The sequence below is a fragment of the Corythoichthys intestinalis genome, chromosome 11 (assembly GCF_030265065.1).
Source record: "Corythoichthys intestinalis isolate RoL2023-P3 chromosome 11, ASM3026506v1, whole genome shotgun sequence".
NCBI lineage: Eukaryota > Metazoa > Chordata > Actinopteri > Syngnathiformes > Syngnathidae > Corythoichthys > Corythoichthys intestinalis.
The window spans coordinates 35,354,200-35,373,452 of NC_080405.1; the positions used below are offsets into that span (position 1 = coordinate 35,354,200).

The window sequence follows — 19,253 nt, forward strand, 5'->3', positions numbered from 1 at the left end:
GGTAGATATGCAGCCATAAACCATTGCGTCCCACGCCATCCCATTCAAAAGTTTGTCTCTTTTTCATCCCTAAAACCAAGCAACTGTCAGACTTTCTTATTTGTTTAAATGTCCTTGATCTATGTTCATTGAGTAGTTCGGCAAGCGCTGTACTCGTATGACATCTACTGTACATCATCAAACTGTGTCCTTAGCAAAGCATTACAGCTTGCACTTAAACAACTACTACAGCTATTGCTAATAATGTGGAAATGTGACTTGATCGCTAGTTTTTATTACTGTGTATTGTTGGAGAAAAGTGAACCGACATATTTTTGTTGACACATAAGCATATAACATGTAAACGTACTGCCTTTAGGGTAAGGGTGTAGGTTTGCATAGGGACAGTAGGGACATAACACTACCAACATTTCAGGACGCTCAAATTGTCCCCACCAACTTTTAAGCAACCTTATTTGCATTATATAATGACTTTATATCATATAGGTAATTTAGAATGTCTTCCCAAATGTTGTAAGGATAGAATTGACCCTACCATTATTAAGTGATTTGCATTATGTTCAGACTTACATTTACATCTTTTGACTTGCTGAATGTGCCAGTCCATGTTTTCCCCTCAAATGCACGTTTGACTGGCTGACTGATGACTTAAACCCCCACACCCTCATACAAACACACTCACAGCCCTCACAAAAATGCAACATGTCGACAACATGCCACCTCCTCCGCCCCCTTTTTTTTCGACCACTAGCAGTAGCAGCCATTGTAAGTAATGTAAAATGATGTTGTGGAGGTGGGGAACACACTACTAATTTTGCTACTAAAAGTCCGACCACAGAGTTAACATTAAACTGTGTGAATTTGCTAACCTGCAAAATACAAGTATGAAGCTGTTAACATTTATTAGGCTTATTTTTTATTTTTATTTATTTATTTTTTTGATCCCTGACTATGATTTTTTTTTTTTTTTTTCAGTTATATTTAAACTCTTTATTTAGACACACAATGTTGAGTGGTCTTGAGACAAATGTTTATTTTTTTGCATTCCTGGATAGTTAAGGAATGATTAACACATGTATGTTAGTATAATTTATGTTCAAATATTGCAATTTAAATTTGCTAATAAAATGCAGACATTTATTCTGGAAGCTTTCAAAATGTTTTAGTAGTTTTTGAAAACAAAGGTCTGAATCGAACGGTTTATCACCTGAACCAATACACATTAAAGTATAAGTCAATACAGGTTTATTTTGCATTGATCATTTAGCCTATCAATTAATTAGGTTCATATTCATGAGAAATGTAGCCCTGATCCCCGTTCACCCAATCTGTTTGGTCATATTAATGTCCCGTCCCCAGCAAAAACTTTTAAGCAACCTTATTTGCATTATATAATGACTTTATATCATATAGGTAATTTAGAGTGTCTTCCCAAAAGTTGCAAGGATAGAATTGACCCTACCATTATTAAGTGATTTGCATTATGTTCAGACTTACATTTACATTTTTTGACTTGCTGAATGTGCCAGTCCATGTTTTCCCCTCAAATGCACGTTTGATTGGCTGATGACTTGACCCCCCCCCCCCAACAAACACACTCACAGCCCTCACAAAAATGCAACATGTCGACAACATGCCACCTCCTCCGCCCCCTTTGAATTATTTTTTTTTCGACCACTAGCAGTAGCAGCCACTGTAAGTAATGTAAAAAGAAATCAATGCTGTGGAGGTGGGGAACACACTACTAATTTTGCTACTACAAGTCCGACCACAGAGTTAACATTAAACCTGCAAAATACAAGTATGAAGCTGTTAACATTTATTAGACTTACTAAAAAATTTTTTTGTTGATCCCTGACTACGATTTTTTTTTTTTTTTTTTTTCAGTTATATTTAATTTCTTTATTTAGACACACAACGTTGAGTGGTCTTAAGACAAATGTTTATTTTTTTGCATTCCTGGATAGTTAAGGGATGATTAACACGTGTATATTAATATAATTTATGTTCAAATATTGCAATTTAAATTTGCTAATAAAATCCAGACATTTATTCTGGAAGTTTTCAAAATGTTTTAGTAGTTTTTGAAAACAAAGGTCTGAATCAAACGTTTTATCACCTGAACCAATACACATTAAAGTATAAGTCAATACAGATTTATGTTGTTTATCACCTGAACCAATACACATTAAAGTATAAGTCAGTACAGGTTTATTTTGCATTGATCATTTAGCCTATCAATTAATTAGGTTCATATTCATGAGAAATGTAGCCCTGACCCCCGTTCACCCAATCTGTTTGGTCATATGAATGTCCCGTCCCCAGCAAAAAGTGGACATGTAGGTTATGCTGTTATATCGTCCCTCCCAATGTTGAGACCAAACCTACACCCTTCTAGGCATGTGCCAGTTACCGGTTTCACGGTTTACCGTGGTGTGAAAACGTCGCGGTTTCAAAACCACTAAAATTTTCCGTCAGACCGTAGTACGGTATTCGCTATTTTTCTTGTGTCAAAAATGCAGCCAGAAGCGGCTTGGCGCAGCAGCGCTCACCCCCTCCCGTTTGTTGCTGTGTGTGAAAGTGACGCTATCGGCTAGCCAGCCAGCTAACCCAAAAACAAATACTCCAAACATAAGGTGTACTGTTCTTCAATTTATTGAGCTCTCAAATCGTGGTAGGTGCAATATACAAAATGAATACATTTAAAATGTTGTACAATTAGATTTTTCCATGTGAGTAGCTTCAACAGATTAGCACCATGGAAAAAGTTCGCCAAAAACAAAACACAGATTTTCCTTTCAAATTCAATATACAAACTAACTAAAAGCTTACAAAGATGATTGTTAGCCTAGGCTTACCTGGGAGAGCAACTTCGTTGAGTGTGACAGCCGCAGAGTGAGAAAACAAGCTTGATTCGCTTGAATGAAGGGGAAAAAGTGATAACGTCAAAGATCGCTAATTGCGAAAGATGATCTTGCCCTAAGCACAAATCCACGTTCGCTGGATCAAGGGGGGGGTCTCACTCCCAATGTTTTTTTTTTAATTTTATTTTATTTTTTAGATGAAACCTTTCCACAACAATATTTACATTTTAACTAACTTATACAATTTTAACTAACTTATGAATTCTTTGTTCTTTTTAACACAAAGGCATGACATCATGTACACTAGAGTTGACACAGTGGCTGAAAATGGCGAAACTTCCCTTAAGCTTTTCCACCCTCAAAAAAAAAAAGTCATGCAGTATAAATTTTTAAAAAATTTTATTCAGAAGTGTTTTTACTTTTTTATAGAAATTATTTTGTTCTTGCTCTAATCTTGAGCAACTTGAGCTGTGGCTGTGAGTATAGTCTATAAATTATATTTAGTTTAATTGTATTTAAAATATTTTTTATTGATAATTTATTTATTTTAACAATATATTCATGTTCCAATTTCCAACTATGGTGTGAAAAAAAAAATCCTGTTCAATGGAAAAAAGTTTTTTTTTTTTAACCCATACATCTCAAAATTTTTTGGAGCTATAATTGCAATACCGTGATACCGTGAAACCGCGGTATTTTTGCTCACGGTTATCGTACCGTCAAAATATCATACCGGCACATGCCTAACCCTTGCTTTAGGACATATCAGAAACCCAACAAAATGACTGCCATTGACGAAGATCGACGTGTATTGCCAACCCTCGCAGTTGAAATGGAATTTTCTATCGCCCTCAATGACCGTCAATTAGTTGATAAGGTTGCTTATATATTAGAAAGCATTATTTCACACCTACAGGCTAACTCCAAACACAAGAATAAGCATATTGTTCAATTAAAAGAATACCTTGATTATTTTAGTAAAGGCATTTGTAATAAATTCTTACATCTGATATTGTGCAAGTGTACTTAATGCAAATGTGATTATACAAATATTGAGTGTATAAAAGGCTTTTAGATTCATTTCCATGAGTCAAACATCATCTGATAGCCTTTGTTGTCCATGTTACATTTGTTCACACACATACTCTAGTGTAACTGCTAACAATTAGCAATGGCAGGGCTCACATGAAACTATTTGGGAAGAAGCCTGTGCCAGACTGGAATGATGTGGTCCGTGTGTGGCGAGTTAGCAGGAAAATGTTTTGATTTGAAGAGATAATGAGGGAGTGAGACGTGTCCTTGCTGCAGCACATTTGGGTTATGGCACTGTTGTGATGACAGATGAAACCCAGCTATCACATGACTGACCTCTCACTCGTTTTTTTCTCTTCACCCCTTTGCTTTCTCCCTCTTTCCTCCCCCTCTTTTCCCACAAGCAGCGATTCCGGGGATGATTGTTCCACCCATGTAGAGGATCTGGAAAAGAAGAATGTTGAGAGGAACAAGACTCGAGTGCGTGTTGTACTCTGGAGCCGAAGTGACGATAAGAACTCTGTTCAAAACTCAGGCCTTTCCACTCCACTGGGATTGCGAAGATGGAACAACTTTGCCATGTCATATCCCTTTTGGTTGAATTAGTGTAGCTCCGGGATTCATTTTCATGTTATGTATCTTTGTTCTTTTGATTACTGGAGAAGCCAATTGTAACATGCACAAACAACGATTAAAGTGTTTAGCTTGTTTACTTAAAAAAAAAAACCACACACACAGAAATAAAACAGAATTAAAAAGAACAAAACACAAGGATTTTGTTGTATTAATGCTGATTGAATTCTACTAAAACTGTCACCATGGAGCTTGTCACAGAAGTTTAAAAACAAAGATGTGATGATTTCGTACAACGTTGAAAAGCCCAATGACGTGTGTGTCCAGCCAGCAATGTACTGAAGGAGGGAAGCAAATATGACATTAAAATAAATGTGTGATATATTTTTGTATATAAAAAGGTGAATTTTTGGTTTATTTTGTTTGGCTTTATTATTGTTTTTGGGGGTTTTTTTTTGCAATAGTTCTAGTTTGAAAAATGTCTTAAGGCAGCTTCTCAGTACAGAAGATTTAGAAATACAGCAAGGATTTGGATACAAAAGGGGGTTTGTGTAAAATATCCTATAAATAATGTATTTATCCCTTGTATTTGTACGTCACCTTTGTTTAGTTGTGTTGTGAACATACTTCACTGTCTTCTGTTACATGAATCACTGTTGTTCTCACTATTTAAATGTGACTTCTTTTGGTTTTGTATGGGACTCACCAACACACCGTTGTCTATTTTTGTATAAGTTAATAAAACGTGTCTGATGTTTTTTTTTTTTTTTTTTTTTTCCCGGTTCCTTTTGAAAATGTTTATTGTATGGCAAAAAGTAGCATCTTATTCAGAGTATTTGGTTGAAGTAGATTTTTTTAAAGAATATATACACACATTAATATATACTGTAAAGATATATCTTTTTGTTTTTCCAGATTGATACTGTTAATATGCATGGGTTCTTCTCTCGAGTGGCACTGTCCTTGTGTGTGCGCGTGTGAGCGTGTGTGCACATTCTTTCTTTCTTTCCCCATGTTATTTATGCTTGCTTACATACTCTATCTCTACACACTTGTTTTCTGTCCCTGTAATCTTTACCAGCAGTCTAGATGCCTTAACAATGCAATTCCATTCTTCATTCAATCACATGTACAGTTTTCTAGCCTTGCCACAATTGTCTCTTTGCCACAGAGGAATTCATGGGAACTTGGGGGACAAAGCACAAACACACACGAGAACACAAAGAGCCATAATTCAACAACATTCAAAAATACAGCAGCAATGGCGCGTTTTGACTTGCTTCAAGGAATCATTTCACCTTACAGAACTGTTTAATTGTAAGTAGCACAGCGAAGCGCTGCCACAGCACAATCTTATTACACACATCGAATCACAGTTCAGACCTGAGTAGTCCATCCCTGTGTCGTTCACCCCACGCGTCCACTTTACAACATGGCTTCGTTTCAAGCTAAACAGGAGCTCATTTCTGTAGCCTTTTTTTTTTTTTTTAACAATTGTTTCGTGTGCGTGTGTGTGTGTGTGCGTTCAAGTTGTTGTTGGACAGACAGACAGAGAATGGGGCTTTTCTCTCTGCTTTTCTGGTTTTGTTAAGGAGCATTTAAAGAGAGAGGCGCCCGCTGACAGACGGGTGTTTTCAAGCACTTGTGTTGTTGTTCTCTGTGAGGGGCCGCGCCATATCTGTTTCACAAACACACCACAGAGGTCTATTGTCGTACACAAATGAATGGCTTCTTTGGAAACTTAGCTCCATCCCCATTATGATTATTGGTAAAGTTTTGTACAACGAAAATGAAAGATGCAAACCAAATAGCCGGTGTCTATTTTTTTTTTTTTTTTCCTCCTCAGTTGTTTTTTCCCGTTATGTTTTTCTGTCCGTGACTGCAAATACACTACAAAGCTCTAAGAGAAGGGGAAAAAAATCTACTGTATAGATTGTTATTGTTTTTGATGAGCTGTAAGATAACTTTTGGACTCTCACAATGTTGAATTAAAGTTACCTCTTGTCTGTGACTTTGTCCTGCATTTTTATTATTATTCATCTAGCGTTAATTTTGTATCTATGCAAAAGTTAGTGATTATAAAAGGGATGTAGACAATGTATGAATTGAAACTGCAGGAATAGATTTTAACTTTGGTAGTCTTGTGATTAGGATTTCTTGGCTGAGGTTGTGTGAGATTCATTCCAATAATGTGCATGTAAGCTTAATTGAAAGATTTCATTTGTCAGTAAGTGTGAATGTAATGTGCGAATGGTTGTTTAGTTTATATGTGCCCTGCAATTAGACGACAACCAGCCCAGGAGTCTACTTCATCTCTTGCCAAATTTCTCTGCTACCATGATAAGGACAAGCAGTGTGGTAACTGGATGAACATTACATGGTACTGTATGTATAAGAATGTTTCCATTATCGCATTTTATTTTTATTTTAAACTTGACATGCTTGAAAAAAAAGCTGACTGCAATTTTGGACTGAGCATGCTCATTTTAGTTTCATTCATTTATTCAAATCATCAAAAAAAAAAAAAAACTAATTTTAAACATCCCCCCCAAAAAAAAAAAAAAAAAAAATCGTTCTCCAGTGAAATCAAAGTGTGCTATGTACATATGACCACATTAATTCATACAACACTAAATACTATTATGTGCGTGGTTCTTTATATACGGTGCTTGCCATCCATTTTAACTAAAATTATGTTTAAATCTCATTTGTACTCTTATTAGGTCACCAAGTATAATTTCCTCTATAAAGTGGTGTAAATGTAATTTGTTCATTTATACAAGCAAAAAGACATATATACTGTATATACATAGATATATTCCATTATAGATTTTTTCAGGCTTTATCAGGCAAGTGACTATTTTTGATATTTTAATAAAAACCTATTGATACACCTAAAATTTCATGATTTTGAGACTAATTAAGAATTTGGACATTTCTTTTTGAAAAAAAAAATGATGGATGAAAGTCAACGCATGCATCTGCAGGTTCCATGAGGAAAAAAAAAAAAAAGGATTTAGCAAGGCTTATAGATATTAGAGGGCTTATTACACATATTATTTTGACTTTTTGACTTTTCTTTTTACAAATTTGAAAAAAAGGTTTCATTAGGACCTTTTTTTTTTTTTTTTTTTTTTTTTTTTTTTTTTTTTTTTTTTAAGTTTGGGATTTGTCTGATAATTGCTTCATATTGCAGGTATTTAAGGGTTAACTTGTATACCAAATGTTAATATTGTGGTCCACATGACACAAAATGTGATGTTAACCAGGTCTTTATTGGTTTAAGTTATTTTTAACTCTCAATTGTTTTTTTTTAATTATTTATCATTGTTTTTATACATGTTTAATGAATTTTTAAAAATTTATAAAATATTAATAAAAACCAAATTAAAACAACTAAATAATAATAATCTAAAACAAAAACAGAAATGCCCTCTGGTTATTGACCCCAATAACACTCCAAAGTTGATTTTTTTATTTATAGTATTTAACTCATCACCTGCCATTAATAATAATAGACGTCCAACTCTTTTAAACTGGGAGGACTGGCTGTGAATGCTCAAGTTTGAGTGCACTTGACCGTGCTAGACGGCCAATCCATTTTGACTGGGACGGTTGGCAGCAACCATTGGTAAACTCAACTGACGCACAAGAACAGGAGTTGCAGAGACTAATTGCTAAGGTCTGTATCCCTTCCCCCTTCTCACCAGGACTCTTTCCCTAATGAATCAAATTCATTAATGCATTATCAATGGCATGGTGAACATGGTTAGCCTGGCAAGTTTCCTCCTAAACATATTAGTTAATGATGATTCCAAGGTTATTAATTGCAAACGCACCAGCCCACCATAATTGAGTCATCATTTGCATACCCGGTCATCAGCAGAAAATTAATTTCTTTTTATTTTTGCATATGTAATTTAGGTAGGCCGCGATTGGATTACCTTGGCGGATCCTGGGATTCTGCTGACCTCCGAGTGTTGCAGGGTCTCTGTGGTAACTGGAGGCTTTCGTAACCTGAAAGTCGAGACGAATGAAGGACTTGTAAACACTGTGTGCACTCTTTAATTGCTTGCAGGTTTATAATTGTGCAGAGCTGTATATCCAATAAGAGAGTTGATAGTTTGCTGACAAACAGTAAAGTGCTGTGCATGATTTAGCTGTAAGAGGTAGAATATTGAATTACGGAGGTGACTACATGCAGAGGAAAATGAGTTGTGGAGCCTAATGTTTTTGATTAGCGCCGAGCATCAACACGCGGCTCCAGGGACTCCCCAAATGCGCACACACACGCACACACACAGCATTTTAGCAGACCCACATTCAGACACATAAATCATAAATACACTGAGACAAAAGGTGAAGCCATTTTGCTCAAGCTTTACAGGCCCAGATAGAGTGGTCAGTGTGGAGGAGGACAATAGGAGTAGGAGGCCTGGGGCAGACCTCTACAGCCTCTGGAGACATTGTATTCAAAGACACTATTCCTGGAGAACCAGAGGCGCCAACAACCTCGGCACACATCAAGTGCACTGCTCTTCAGGAGTTTCTGTGCTACTAGTATCCTAATGAAATATATTAATGCACATATTCCGCACCGTCTCGCACATTCTCCTTTCTGTATGGACACATGAAGAGAGGAAGGGTGGTGGAGAGGCGTATTTGAAAGCAAAAACAGGATCCCCCCATGGGGATCCCGCATAAAGAAAGGAAAGAAATGGAGAGGAAAGGATGGATGGGGGGGGGAGTCGGGGGTGGGTTTGACAATGGAAGCACAGCTAGTCAGTGAGCAAAAAGACAAGGAATGAATATTAATAATATTCAGTGTTGGGAAATCGCTACAATGGACAAAGAGCTGCATTCCTCATCACACTTAATATCGGTTAAGAGCTCTTTTCCAAGGTTACAGGTCGAGAATCCTAGTAGTAAAGTAAACAGTTTGTCAAAGATAACACTATAATTGAACAATATTGATAACATTTGAATAGAATCAAACTATTATATTAGCCCTTCAAAAAAGAAAATTTTAAATTATTTTCTCAGTAAAGTAATGCATCAAAAATAATAAATATATTAAATTTGATTTCATCAGGCAATAAGAGCAGAATATGCAGATGCGGATTGCAAACTGTACGTGAATAATTAGATAGTATATGCTCTTGTACATATGAGGGCACATGGATACTTCAGCTTCCTCCCACATTCTAGAAACATGTCAGATTAATTGAAATTGTCCATAAGAGTGAACGTGAGTGTGGGTGTTTTTTTTCTGTGTGGGCCCTGCATTTGGCTGGCTATCAGTCCAGGTTGTCACAGCTCCGCTCCCCCTAAATCAGCTGGGATAGGCTGAGCTCACCCATGACCCTAATGAGGACAAGTGGTACATAGAAATATAAATGTGAACAGTAGCATTCTATGAAGCAACAGACAATAAATCTATCAGTATTCTACGTATATATGAGCAGCTGAGAATGAAACAAAAAATAGCCGTATCTATTAAATGAGCATGAATACATTAAAACAGAAGGCAATTCCTGATTTGATTATCAACAACTGGCAATAAAAAGCTAAAACAAAAAATAAAACAATTACAAGAAAAAGGTAAAATATTGTACTTGATTTTATCTCTCATAGTACAGTATAGATAAACCTGCCTAAACTACTGTCTAAGGCCACAGCGATCTTACGCAATAACGCAAAAGTGGCGTTTTGCCGTTATTTTAATTCCACGTTTACACGACCGTTATGTGTGGGGAAAACTGCGTGCACATGGAAGTGCAAAAGTGCATGAAACCTCAAATTTCCCAATGTAGTATGCATTCCCAATGTTTAGGGGGCAGCATAACCAAAACTTCATTCCTGCATGTTACCCTTCCCTTCTGCGGTTTCCTCTTTCATCCTGGTCAAATAACAACATAGCTAAGTGCTTCAGGCAGAGTATTTTTTTTAGTTGATCAAATTCTTGAATACTGTTGAATCATAGACTTCATAATGTAATTGACAGGACGTGGGATGCGGGGCCGACAAATAGGGGGCCTGCATTGTTGGCGAGGCCGTCAAAGCTGACCGAGTGGAATCACAGACAAAGTTAAGAATTCTTGTGAATAAATGCTTAAATCCCTGAATTCTTTATAGATATGGACGTAAAACAGTCTCGATTCTTGGTTGAAAGCAAAAAAAAAAAAAAAAAAACGTGCAGGTAGCATATATTTTATGTAAATATGTCGAATATGCAGCTCATCTTTAAGTTCACCGTGGCACAGCCTTACCACAACAAAGAGCTTTTTACATTAAAATTATTGTGAATAAATGCTTAAATCCCTGAATTCCTTATAGATATGGATGTAAAACAGTATCGATTCTTGATTAAAAGCAAAACAAAAAACAAAAAAAAACATGCAGTTAGCATTTATTTTATGTAAATATTGCGAACTGTGATGCCAATGCCAATGCCTTAGCGGCGAATTTCTCAATTTTTTCACAACGTTTCAAAATGCATGCATGGTACGAAAAATATAATAATTACCTTGAATCCTCAGACAAATCGCTCCTGAGACAATCCTTCCTGTTTGTATGTGGTACAGCTTTCATACTTTTTGAACCGAAATCTACCGTGTTCGCTGTGTGCGTGTTTGTGAATACCATAGATCCTATTGATGTGGGCGGCCCCCTGCTTGAAGGAGTTGTGCAGTGCTGTTGTGCAGCTTACTCGTCAATAATGATGATGTCTATGGTTGAATGCAGTTAGGCCATGTACAAGGTTACTACTTGAGGACCACTTTTCATACAGTCGGACTGTCTGAATGCACTGAGATCATCAGTATTTTCACCCCCTTCTTCAAAACTCACTTTTGCATTGTCAACTGTTTGGAAGGGAACGACAGGAGGGAGCATTTTCAAGATTTCCACTCTGGAAGGCGTTTTTTTTTTTTTTTTTTCCCTTTAATTTTTGCATTTTCAGCCCCCAAAACGCCATCACCATGTAAATGATAGGGTTGTCTGAAAAAGATTTTGCATTGTCAGCCCCAATGCCTTTGTCGTGCGAACTGCGAACATTAAAGTTGCACAATAACTGGGTAGGTTGGTTGTGTTTTACATGTTGTTTTAGATGTAAAAACAGATGTGTTAATAATCATGTACCAAGGGTGAAAGGGGGAGTTTCCAGTGTAATAACTACTGCCTTTTTTTGAATGTAGCTTTACTTGACTAGCCCCCCATATTCGACCGTACATGTCTTTTAAATTTACAGCATGATTTATGGTGTGCTAATATAACTCTAGGATGCTCATATTGTTGCCTTCATGCTTATTTTTTATGATAGTACTTTTCACAGGCATGCTGGCACATATGAGAGAGGTGACTTGCTGTGGGTGGCATACATCGATTCCATTCGCCACCAATGAAGGTGTCTCCTCTCAACCCCTTAAAATGCAACGCTTTCATGTCACATGGAGAACTTTACTGTACATTACGCAGAAAACAGTACATTACCAAAGATTGTCACTAATGCTTGACAAAAGACAATGAAAGTGGGCACCCAATTAAATGAGCTGGTGACTTATCTGCAGCCCTGATGTATCCATGCTCTCTCCTGACTGTTCGTTCTTAGATAGCGTCATTAGTCATTGTATAACCAGTGTTGGGAATAACGCCGTTATAAACAACGCCATTAATCAAACTAATTATTTTTTTTCACCATTACCGTTACTGACAGTCAAAAGCGGTGCGTTACTTACTCTAAATAAATTGAAGAAATTACCAGCCGTAGCTAATCTACTCTGCTCTGTTTATTTGTCATCCAAGACTTGGGGTGCGTTCAGGTTCGAGAATAGCGCACGTGTTTTGTTTTGTGCTTTTTCTTAGCAAAGAAATACCACACAGGACGTACTGGCACTCTGTTTCTATAATAGCACATATAACTTCAACATTAACACAATGGTACGGCTCTCGGCAGGCCGTGTCTCTAACTCACTCCCGCATCACGTGAGTAAAACAATATTGGCGCCGTGTGCACTTTAGGGTGCCTCGGATAATTCTGTCTCAGAATATTACAGCACGTACTTCTTATAACTCCAGGCTGTTTGTCCCTGCTCATTCAATTAGACAATGCTTTCCAAAGCTTGCTAACGTTTCTGTGTTTGCTACAACTGAATGCTAGCCTTGTTCCCATCCCCCACTGTCAGCTAGCAAGAATGCTGCTTCCATCTTAAGGGCGGCAGACGCTTTGAGGGTGACGGGAGGAGTAGGGGGACGAGGCTACCTGAATGCACCACCTGGATATATGCGATGGAAGGGATTGTGATTGGCTGAGGGTTAGAGTCATGTGTCATGGTAAGCCAATCAGAGCCAGTGTTTTCACACACAAACCGGAAAAGCGCGTGCGGCAAACACACACACGCAAAACAGATGCAGAGGGATATGATGGCAGAGCATTCAGAGGAAAATTTGTCCTTTACGAGTTGGAGATATAAACACTATTTCAAGTCAAAATACTTGAAGTACAGTCGGCTATGTCTACTTGACCAGTTGTCTCAGCTTGTGAAAGTTAGATTTAATTTATTAAACTCACTTTATATTGTTTACAGCTGATTGTTATTTTATTGTTTATTGTATTATTGTTTACTGTTTATTTTTGTTGCACTTCAAGTGTAGGATAAATATGTTGCTGGTGAGGTGCAATAAATATTACAAGGTTCTATAACTTAACTACCTGTCTGTTCTTCTTTATTCAACTGACGCGAATACTGCTCAGAAAATTTCAAATTCTTTGACATACAACAACTTTTTTTCAAAGTAACGGAAATAATTACTTTCCCTGGTAACTAGTTACTTTTTACTATAGAGTAATTCAGTTACTAACTCAGTTACTTTTTGGAAGAAGTAGTGAGTAACTATACCTAATTACTTTTTTAAAGTAACGTGCCCAACACTGTATATAACACAAATCATACTTTATTACTTTCATTGGAGGAGCAAGAACATGTCAAAAAGTTTTCTCATTATACAAAAAAAGGTTAAATATCCTAGTTCTACACCATCCAAGTTTACATGGGAATCAGTATACGTACTACCAACATTTAACTGATTAAATGACTGTTTCCCAAACTTTACTGAGCCAAGGCACATATTTTACATCAAAGTTATGGCTGAACACCAAACAATAAGTCAAAAATATTGTATACACAAGATAATATTGCAACCTCTGACACCTTGTGGATGGGGATTTCCTTGTTCTGCTAGTCACAATATGCCTCAAAATACTTTCTTTGAAGAAAATATACCTTTTCAGATAAAGAATTCGAAACTGGATAATTTCCCAAAGCACACCTGATTGCTGTTGTTTTATGCACCTACAAATCCATGATGAGAGTGTAGCATTCAGAACATACTGTGGTTGCCAAATCAAGTGTACTGCTGCAGCTACCACTACTGTGGAGGCATGTCTCTAATGTGTATTTGTGGCTACTGTATGTTTCTTTTGCAGGTGCAAAAAGCACCACTCTACATCTGGCTGCCAGCAAGACAGAGCACATTTGAGTTGCGCGGCTACACGGCGGATGAGCGTGCACTCACATTTGAGGTTTGTGCTCTCACTTATGAGGGTGTGTGGTCGTTTCCCACAGTAATTATGGCGGTGACTCGGTGTGTCTGTCTATGATCTGTGTGGTACCTGTCAGAGGGAAGTCGGCAGAGCACATGCTTTATACGCCTTGTAATTGCTGCTGCTAATTTACTGTGCAGTGGTCTAATGAGTGGGGAGGGTAAGAGGCTGAGGTGTGTAATGGATGTTAGAGCGATAGAGATACAAAGATAGATTTTATCGTATATATAGAGCGAGGGGAGGCCTGCAAAATGTGTGTGTGTGGGGGGGGGCGGGGGGGTTCAGCAAGCATGTTAGGACACTTATCTTTATTGTTCTACTAAAGAAAAAAAACTATTTTTCTTTCTATCTCTTCGCCGTACGCATCCCCCCCTCAGTGAGCATATTAGACACGCTTTTTGTTATGTTGATTAATGATAAAAGCAAATCCATAAATAATGTAGGATATTTATTCCATTTATTCAGATGCTAATTAGGGCTGGAAGCAGCTACCTCAGAGAGAAACACCCTTTATTATTTTTTTCTTTCTTCATGTATTCCAGTATTCTAGATAGGCCGAGTGACTGAGTCTCATATTAATGTCATTCACTCTTTGAAGCACCAACGGTATCTTGTGATGAGGACACATCCGCCCTTCATTTTTCCCTAATGAGGTCGTGATAGAGGCCAGTGGTTTTCGGCACATATGCACACCCTGTTTCTTTTAGTCTGTGCACTCTCGATGAACGATGGATTGACAGGGTCCTCTTTGATTGATGCACCGCAGTCCATCCACATGTTCTACAGCTCAGTCTTTTAATTATGTTTCCTAAGCATCATTAAGTACCATTATTTTCGATCATATTCTAATGAGAGAGGTGGCCGGTCGCAGGACAAGCTAATTGGTGATTAATGTTGTGTATCAGTGAAAGACAACGCAAGATTGCTCATTTAATGACACAACACTGTATTTAAGTGCTGAATATGTGAAAATGCAAACAAAAGAAATTAGGACTTGTGTGGATCTTTTACACATCTTTTGCATCTTCTTACCATCCAAACACATACACATACCCCCGCGCACTCACACACATCTTAGATTACTTTGAATTGTTGACCTCTTAGTCGCATTATACACACTTATCGCTGTAATGCTGGGAGACATAACTCAGCTGCTCCTCCTGATTATCCACTAATAACTAACTCAGTATTGATGCACTGCGTCACAGCTATGTGCAGACTCAAGACTCGTGCACGGACACAGACACAAACATCTTCATGTGGTATTGATGTGGCGCTCGGCTGTAGGTGTTTCCATTTAAGGTCAGTCGATCGCCTTAAGTATGTAATGTAAGGAGGGGGGGTCCGTAAACATGTCAAATTAGCAGTAATGAATGGGCAGGCGCCAGCAGGGGGAAGTGTCAGGGTGCAGGCTCAGGACAATACATTAGCCAGAGTTATCCTAGTGTGGCCATCTCTAACACACGCGGTGGCCCTGCAGAGACAGCTTGTAAACCAAGGGACTCATTCTGCGGTCACACTCTCTGCATTAATGGGGCCGTGTGCTTGATTGGTGTCCCAAAGACAAAAGTTCGCTTGACAACAGAACGTTAGCGTAGGGAAGGTTCAAAACACTTAAATTTAAAAAGACTGAGCGACACGACTACAATTAAGGACAAAAACAAGAGACCTCCTTCAAGGCTTGAACATTTTTTTCCCTGTTAAATCAATGTGTGGCCAAGGATCGTAAAAGAAGCGGCACAATTTCCATTGGTTGGAAACAAGATGCTGTAAATTTTTTGTGGCACAAAAATGAATAACAACCTGTTATGTTATGATGATGATTAAGAAAAAAAAATATGGTGTCAGTGTCAAATTTCTTATTGCCGTGCCAATTCTTACGGTTAAACTAAACAAAAAAACAAAGAAAATTGAGAATGTAAAACAACTTCACAGCAATACAGTGGTACGTCAAGATACAAACACATCGATATACCATTTTTTCGATATCCGACGTAAAATTTGACTCGTCATTAGTCTCGACATATGACGACATGCTCAAAATACGACGATTTACAACAGCGTCACAATTTCATTGTTTTCACGCAAAACAGCAGTACGGCAGATTTTCTTTTGAGAGAAACCAACATGGGTCCCGAGAAGATTAGTGTAAGTGGTGAAAAAAGGAAAACGGTGACATTAACCATTAAAATTAAGATGGAAATGATAGAAAAATATTAGCGTGCGCGTCAATGAACTGGCTCAACAATACCGCTGGAATATGTCTATGATCTTAACGGTCCTCCTCTACGTCCACCTGCTTTCTCTTCCAACCTCTCTTCACCAGTTTCTATAAGTTAGGTGACAATAAAAACGCTTTTTTATTTCTGATTTATTATTACTGCAACATCACCAAGAAAGTCGCCAGCTTCGTCAGGTTTTTAATCATTTATTTCAGAACGTTTGCAACAAAACACGACTACTGTCCGCCGTAGCCGATGCCCACAACAGCAGAAAATGATAAGAGACAGTAAAAACTTCCCACTCCTCACCAACTCTCTCACGCTCTGTTCACGAACAGCATGCAAAACACAACAGCCACATTAGAACCCAATTTATTACATTATTATTATTGTTAGACAGTATTATTGTTAGTCCGATTTTTATTCATAATTTATTTGTTTTGCTATGTTTAATTGCTATTTGTAATTTTATCTATACCTGCAGTATTTATGAGGGATTTAGCGTAGGTTTTTGGGCTGTACAACAAATTAATCGAATTATAATGTATTCTTATGGGAAAATCCCGCTGTACATACGACCATTTTGATTTACAAATATGTAGAGGTTATGTAGAGGTACCACTGTACTACAAAGTCTGTTTTGTTTACTGCTAGCAAACAATGCTGAATTTCATGGACAGGCTAATGATAGCACGAGTGTTGCACTATTGAACACCACACGAAGGCAGACAATATAAGAATACTCAAAGGCATATTCCTTATCTTCTGTGGAGCCGGATTAATTTTACTGAAGCTAGTTGAGGAGTTTTGAACAGCTACAATCAAACTAACTTCCAGTAAGCACTAGAAGCAGTAACGTTTATTAAATACAAGCAAAACGTGGCAAAATATTACGTATTTGCCTTACCATGTGATTCAGTCAGTGAAGGGTCTTTCTTAGATGTACAATACATTTTGAATCACTATTTAAGGACAGATTTTATTTTCCGATACTTATATTTAAAGTGATCCTCTAACTTAAATACATGTAGGCTCTAATAAACCACAATTGTTCTCTTGTACTAAAATATGTTGTTAGAAACACATAAAATGTTAAATCAATGGCAATATTTTATAATATTTAGTACAAATTTTGACCGTAAGTTGGCGCCATGGTTTGCGGGCTCACAGTGATGACGTAATTGGGATCTTTCCAAATGTGTAGGTGTTCAACAATTGCTTATTGCTGCCTAAACTCGCGAAGTAAAATGCCACGATGTGCTGGTTTTGGATGCAATTTCCAGTCAAATGGAAACAAGGGGAGTGAAGTGAGTGGTCAAGGTGGAATTATTATTTTTAGTGAATAAATGTGCATAAGTGGAAGCTTCTCCCCCTTTTTGGTCCCTGTATGCACGTATCCTACCCACCACGCGTTACAACTGGCGCCCGAACATTTTTCCTGGATCCTTAGTCAAGTAAGGGATCCGTCTATCTATCCGTCCTGCAATATTGGTTTCGGATCTGTCCATTTTTTTGATTCGTCGGTCCCACAGCGGCTTTTTGGATCAGTCTGTTTTGTGGAATCTACGGCCTGATCGCGGCTGCAACATTGCCATGGGATCGGTCTAATTCCTGGATCTTCAAGTGAGTAAAAAACGCAGATTTGGATTACTATTGCTATCTTTTTTGTTGACTATTTTTCGTGCGTGGGAGTTTTCCCCAAATCATACTAAATAATTAAAGCACTATGGCACGCTACAGTGACGACAGTGACTCTGACGTGGACCTTACAACAATGTTGCAGTTTGTCAGGGAACGCGTGTTTGCGTACTGCTTTGCTCCCGAGTGAAGAGTGGTCAAGGTGGAAATATTATTTTTTGTGAATAAATGAGCATAAGTGGAAGCTTCTCCCCTTTTTGGTACTTTAATACATGTATCCTACTTACCACGCGTTACAATGTACAAGACATGGATTACACATTGTGTGCTCTTTGGCCTGTACTGTATGTAAAGCACACGACAGCTGTGGATGCTAACAATCTACATAATTATATTGGGATAAGTTTGAAATGCTTACCTTGAATATCTGCTAATAAAACCGGAGTTCCCAACAGCATACACTCTCGCTCCCAACCGGTGTTCCCAACAGCACTCTCTCGCTCTGTTGCCATTGAGACTCACTTGCAGCGAGTGCATCACCAGTTTTGCCCAACTTTTGTCTGATCAAGTATTTGCTGCACGCATTTTACCTTGAAGCTCGTCTTGTGAACGACCGACAGTGCTGTCCTGCTCTTCACTTTTCAGATCTGGTTAAAATAGGAAGGGTAGAACTGACGACATGTTGGGAAAGCTAACGAATGACATGCTGGAATTTCGGCAACGGGCCCGGTGACGTCACGCACTGCGACGTAACAAGAATGGCGACCTATCACTTAAAATAATTTTACAAACTTTATTAAAACAAAAACATTAAGAGGGGTTTTAATATCAAATTATTATAACCCATACTAACATTTATATTTAAGAATTACTTGTCTTAAAAATAGAGGATCCCTTTAAGAGAAATTAGTGTCACTTTTCCTAAAGTGTTCGAGTACGTCTATGAGTATTTAAATTATTTTCAGTGAGACTTTTATGATGCTTTAAAGCATTTAAGTTACTTTTAGAGTGTTTTTCAACAATTATTAAGTATTTCAGTAGATTTCAAAGTATTTAGTCAATTTTAGGTGGTATTTGATTAAATCCAGTTTTTAGATACATTTTAGGGAGTGTTCCAGTATTCTATCAAGTGGGTGTTACTTTTAGATAGTATATTAGTTCATTTGGGAATATTTAGAAATCATTTTAGGGTGTGATTCAGGACATTTAAGAATATTTAGGTCTCTTTTTGCTAGTATTTGTATATATTTAGGTATAGGTGTATAGCTTTTATGTAATATTTGGTTAGATTTGTGTTAAATTCAAGCCATAGCTTACATGATC

General features: G+C 37.5%; 1 protein-coding gene across 4 annotated transcripts in view; it reads left to right on the top strand.

Annotated features, from left to right (window-relative positions):
- The window catches only part of ebf1a (EBF transcription factor 1a), a 146,986-nt gene extending 140,506 nt beyond the window's left edge, over positions 1 to 6,480 (top strand). For 3 of the 4 annotated variants that reach the window (XM_057849685.1, XM_057849681.1, XM_057849683.1), the window contains one exon: positions 4,304 to 6,480. Coding sequence is in view for 1 of the 4 variants with exons in the window: in XM_057849683.1 (XP_057705666.1) it covers positions 4,304 to 4,335 (32 nt within the window). In the remaining 3 variants the exon portion in view is untranslated. Of the gene's footprint in view, positions 1 to 4,300 lie in introns of all 4 variants that reach the window. The other variant, XM_057849682.1, reaches the window with a different exon arrangement.
- The last annotated feature ends 12,773 nt before the right edge of the window (positions 6,481 to 19,253 follow it).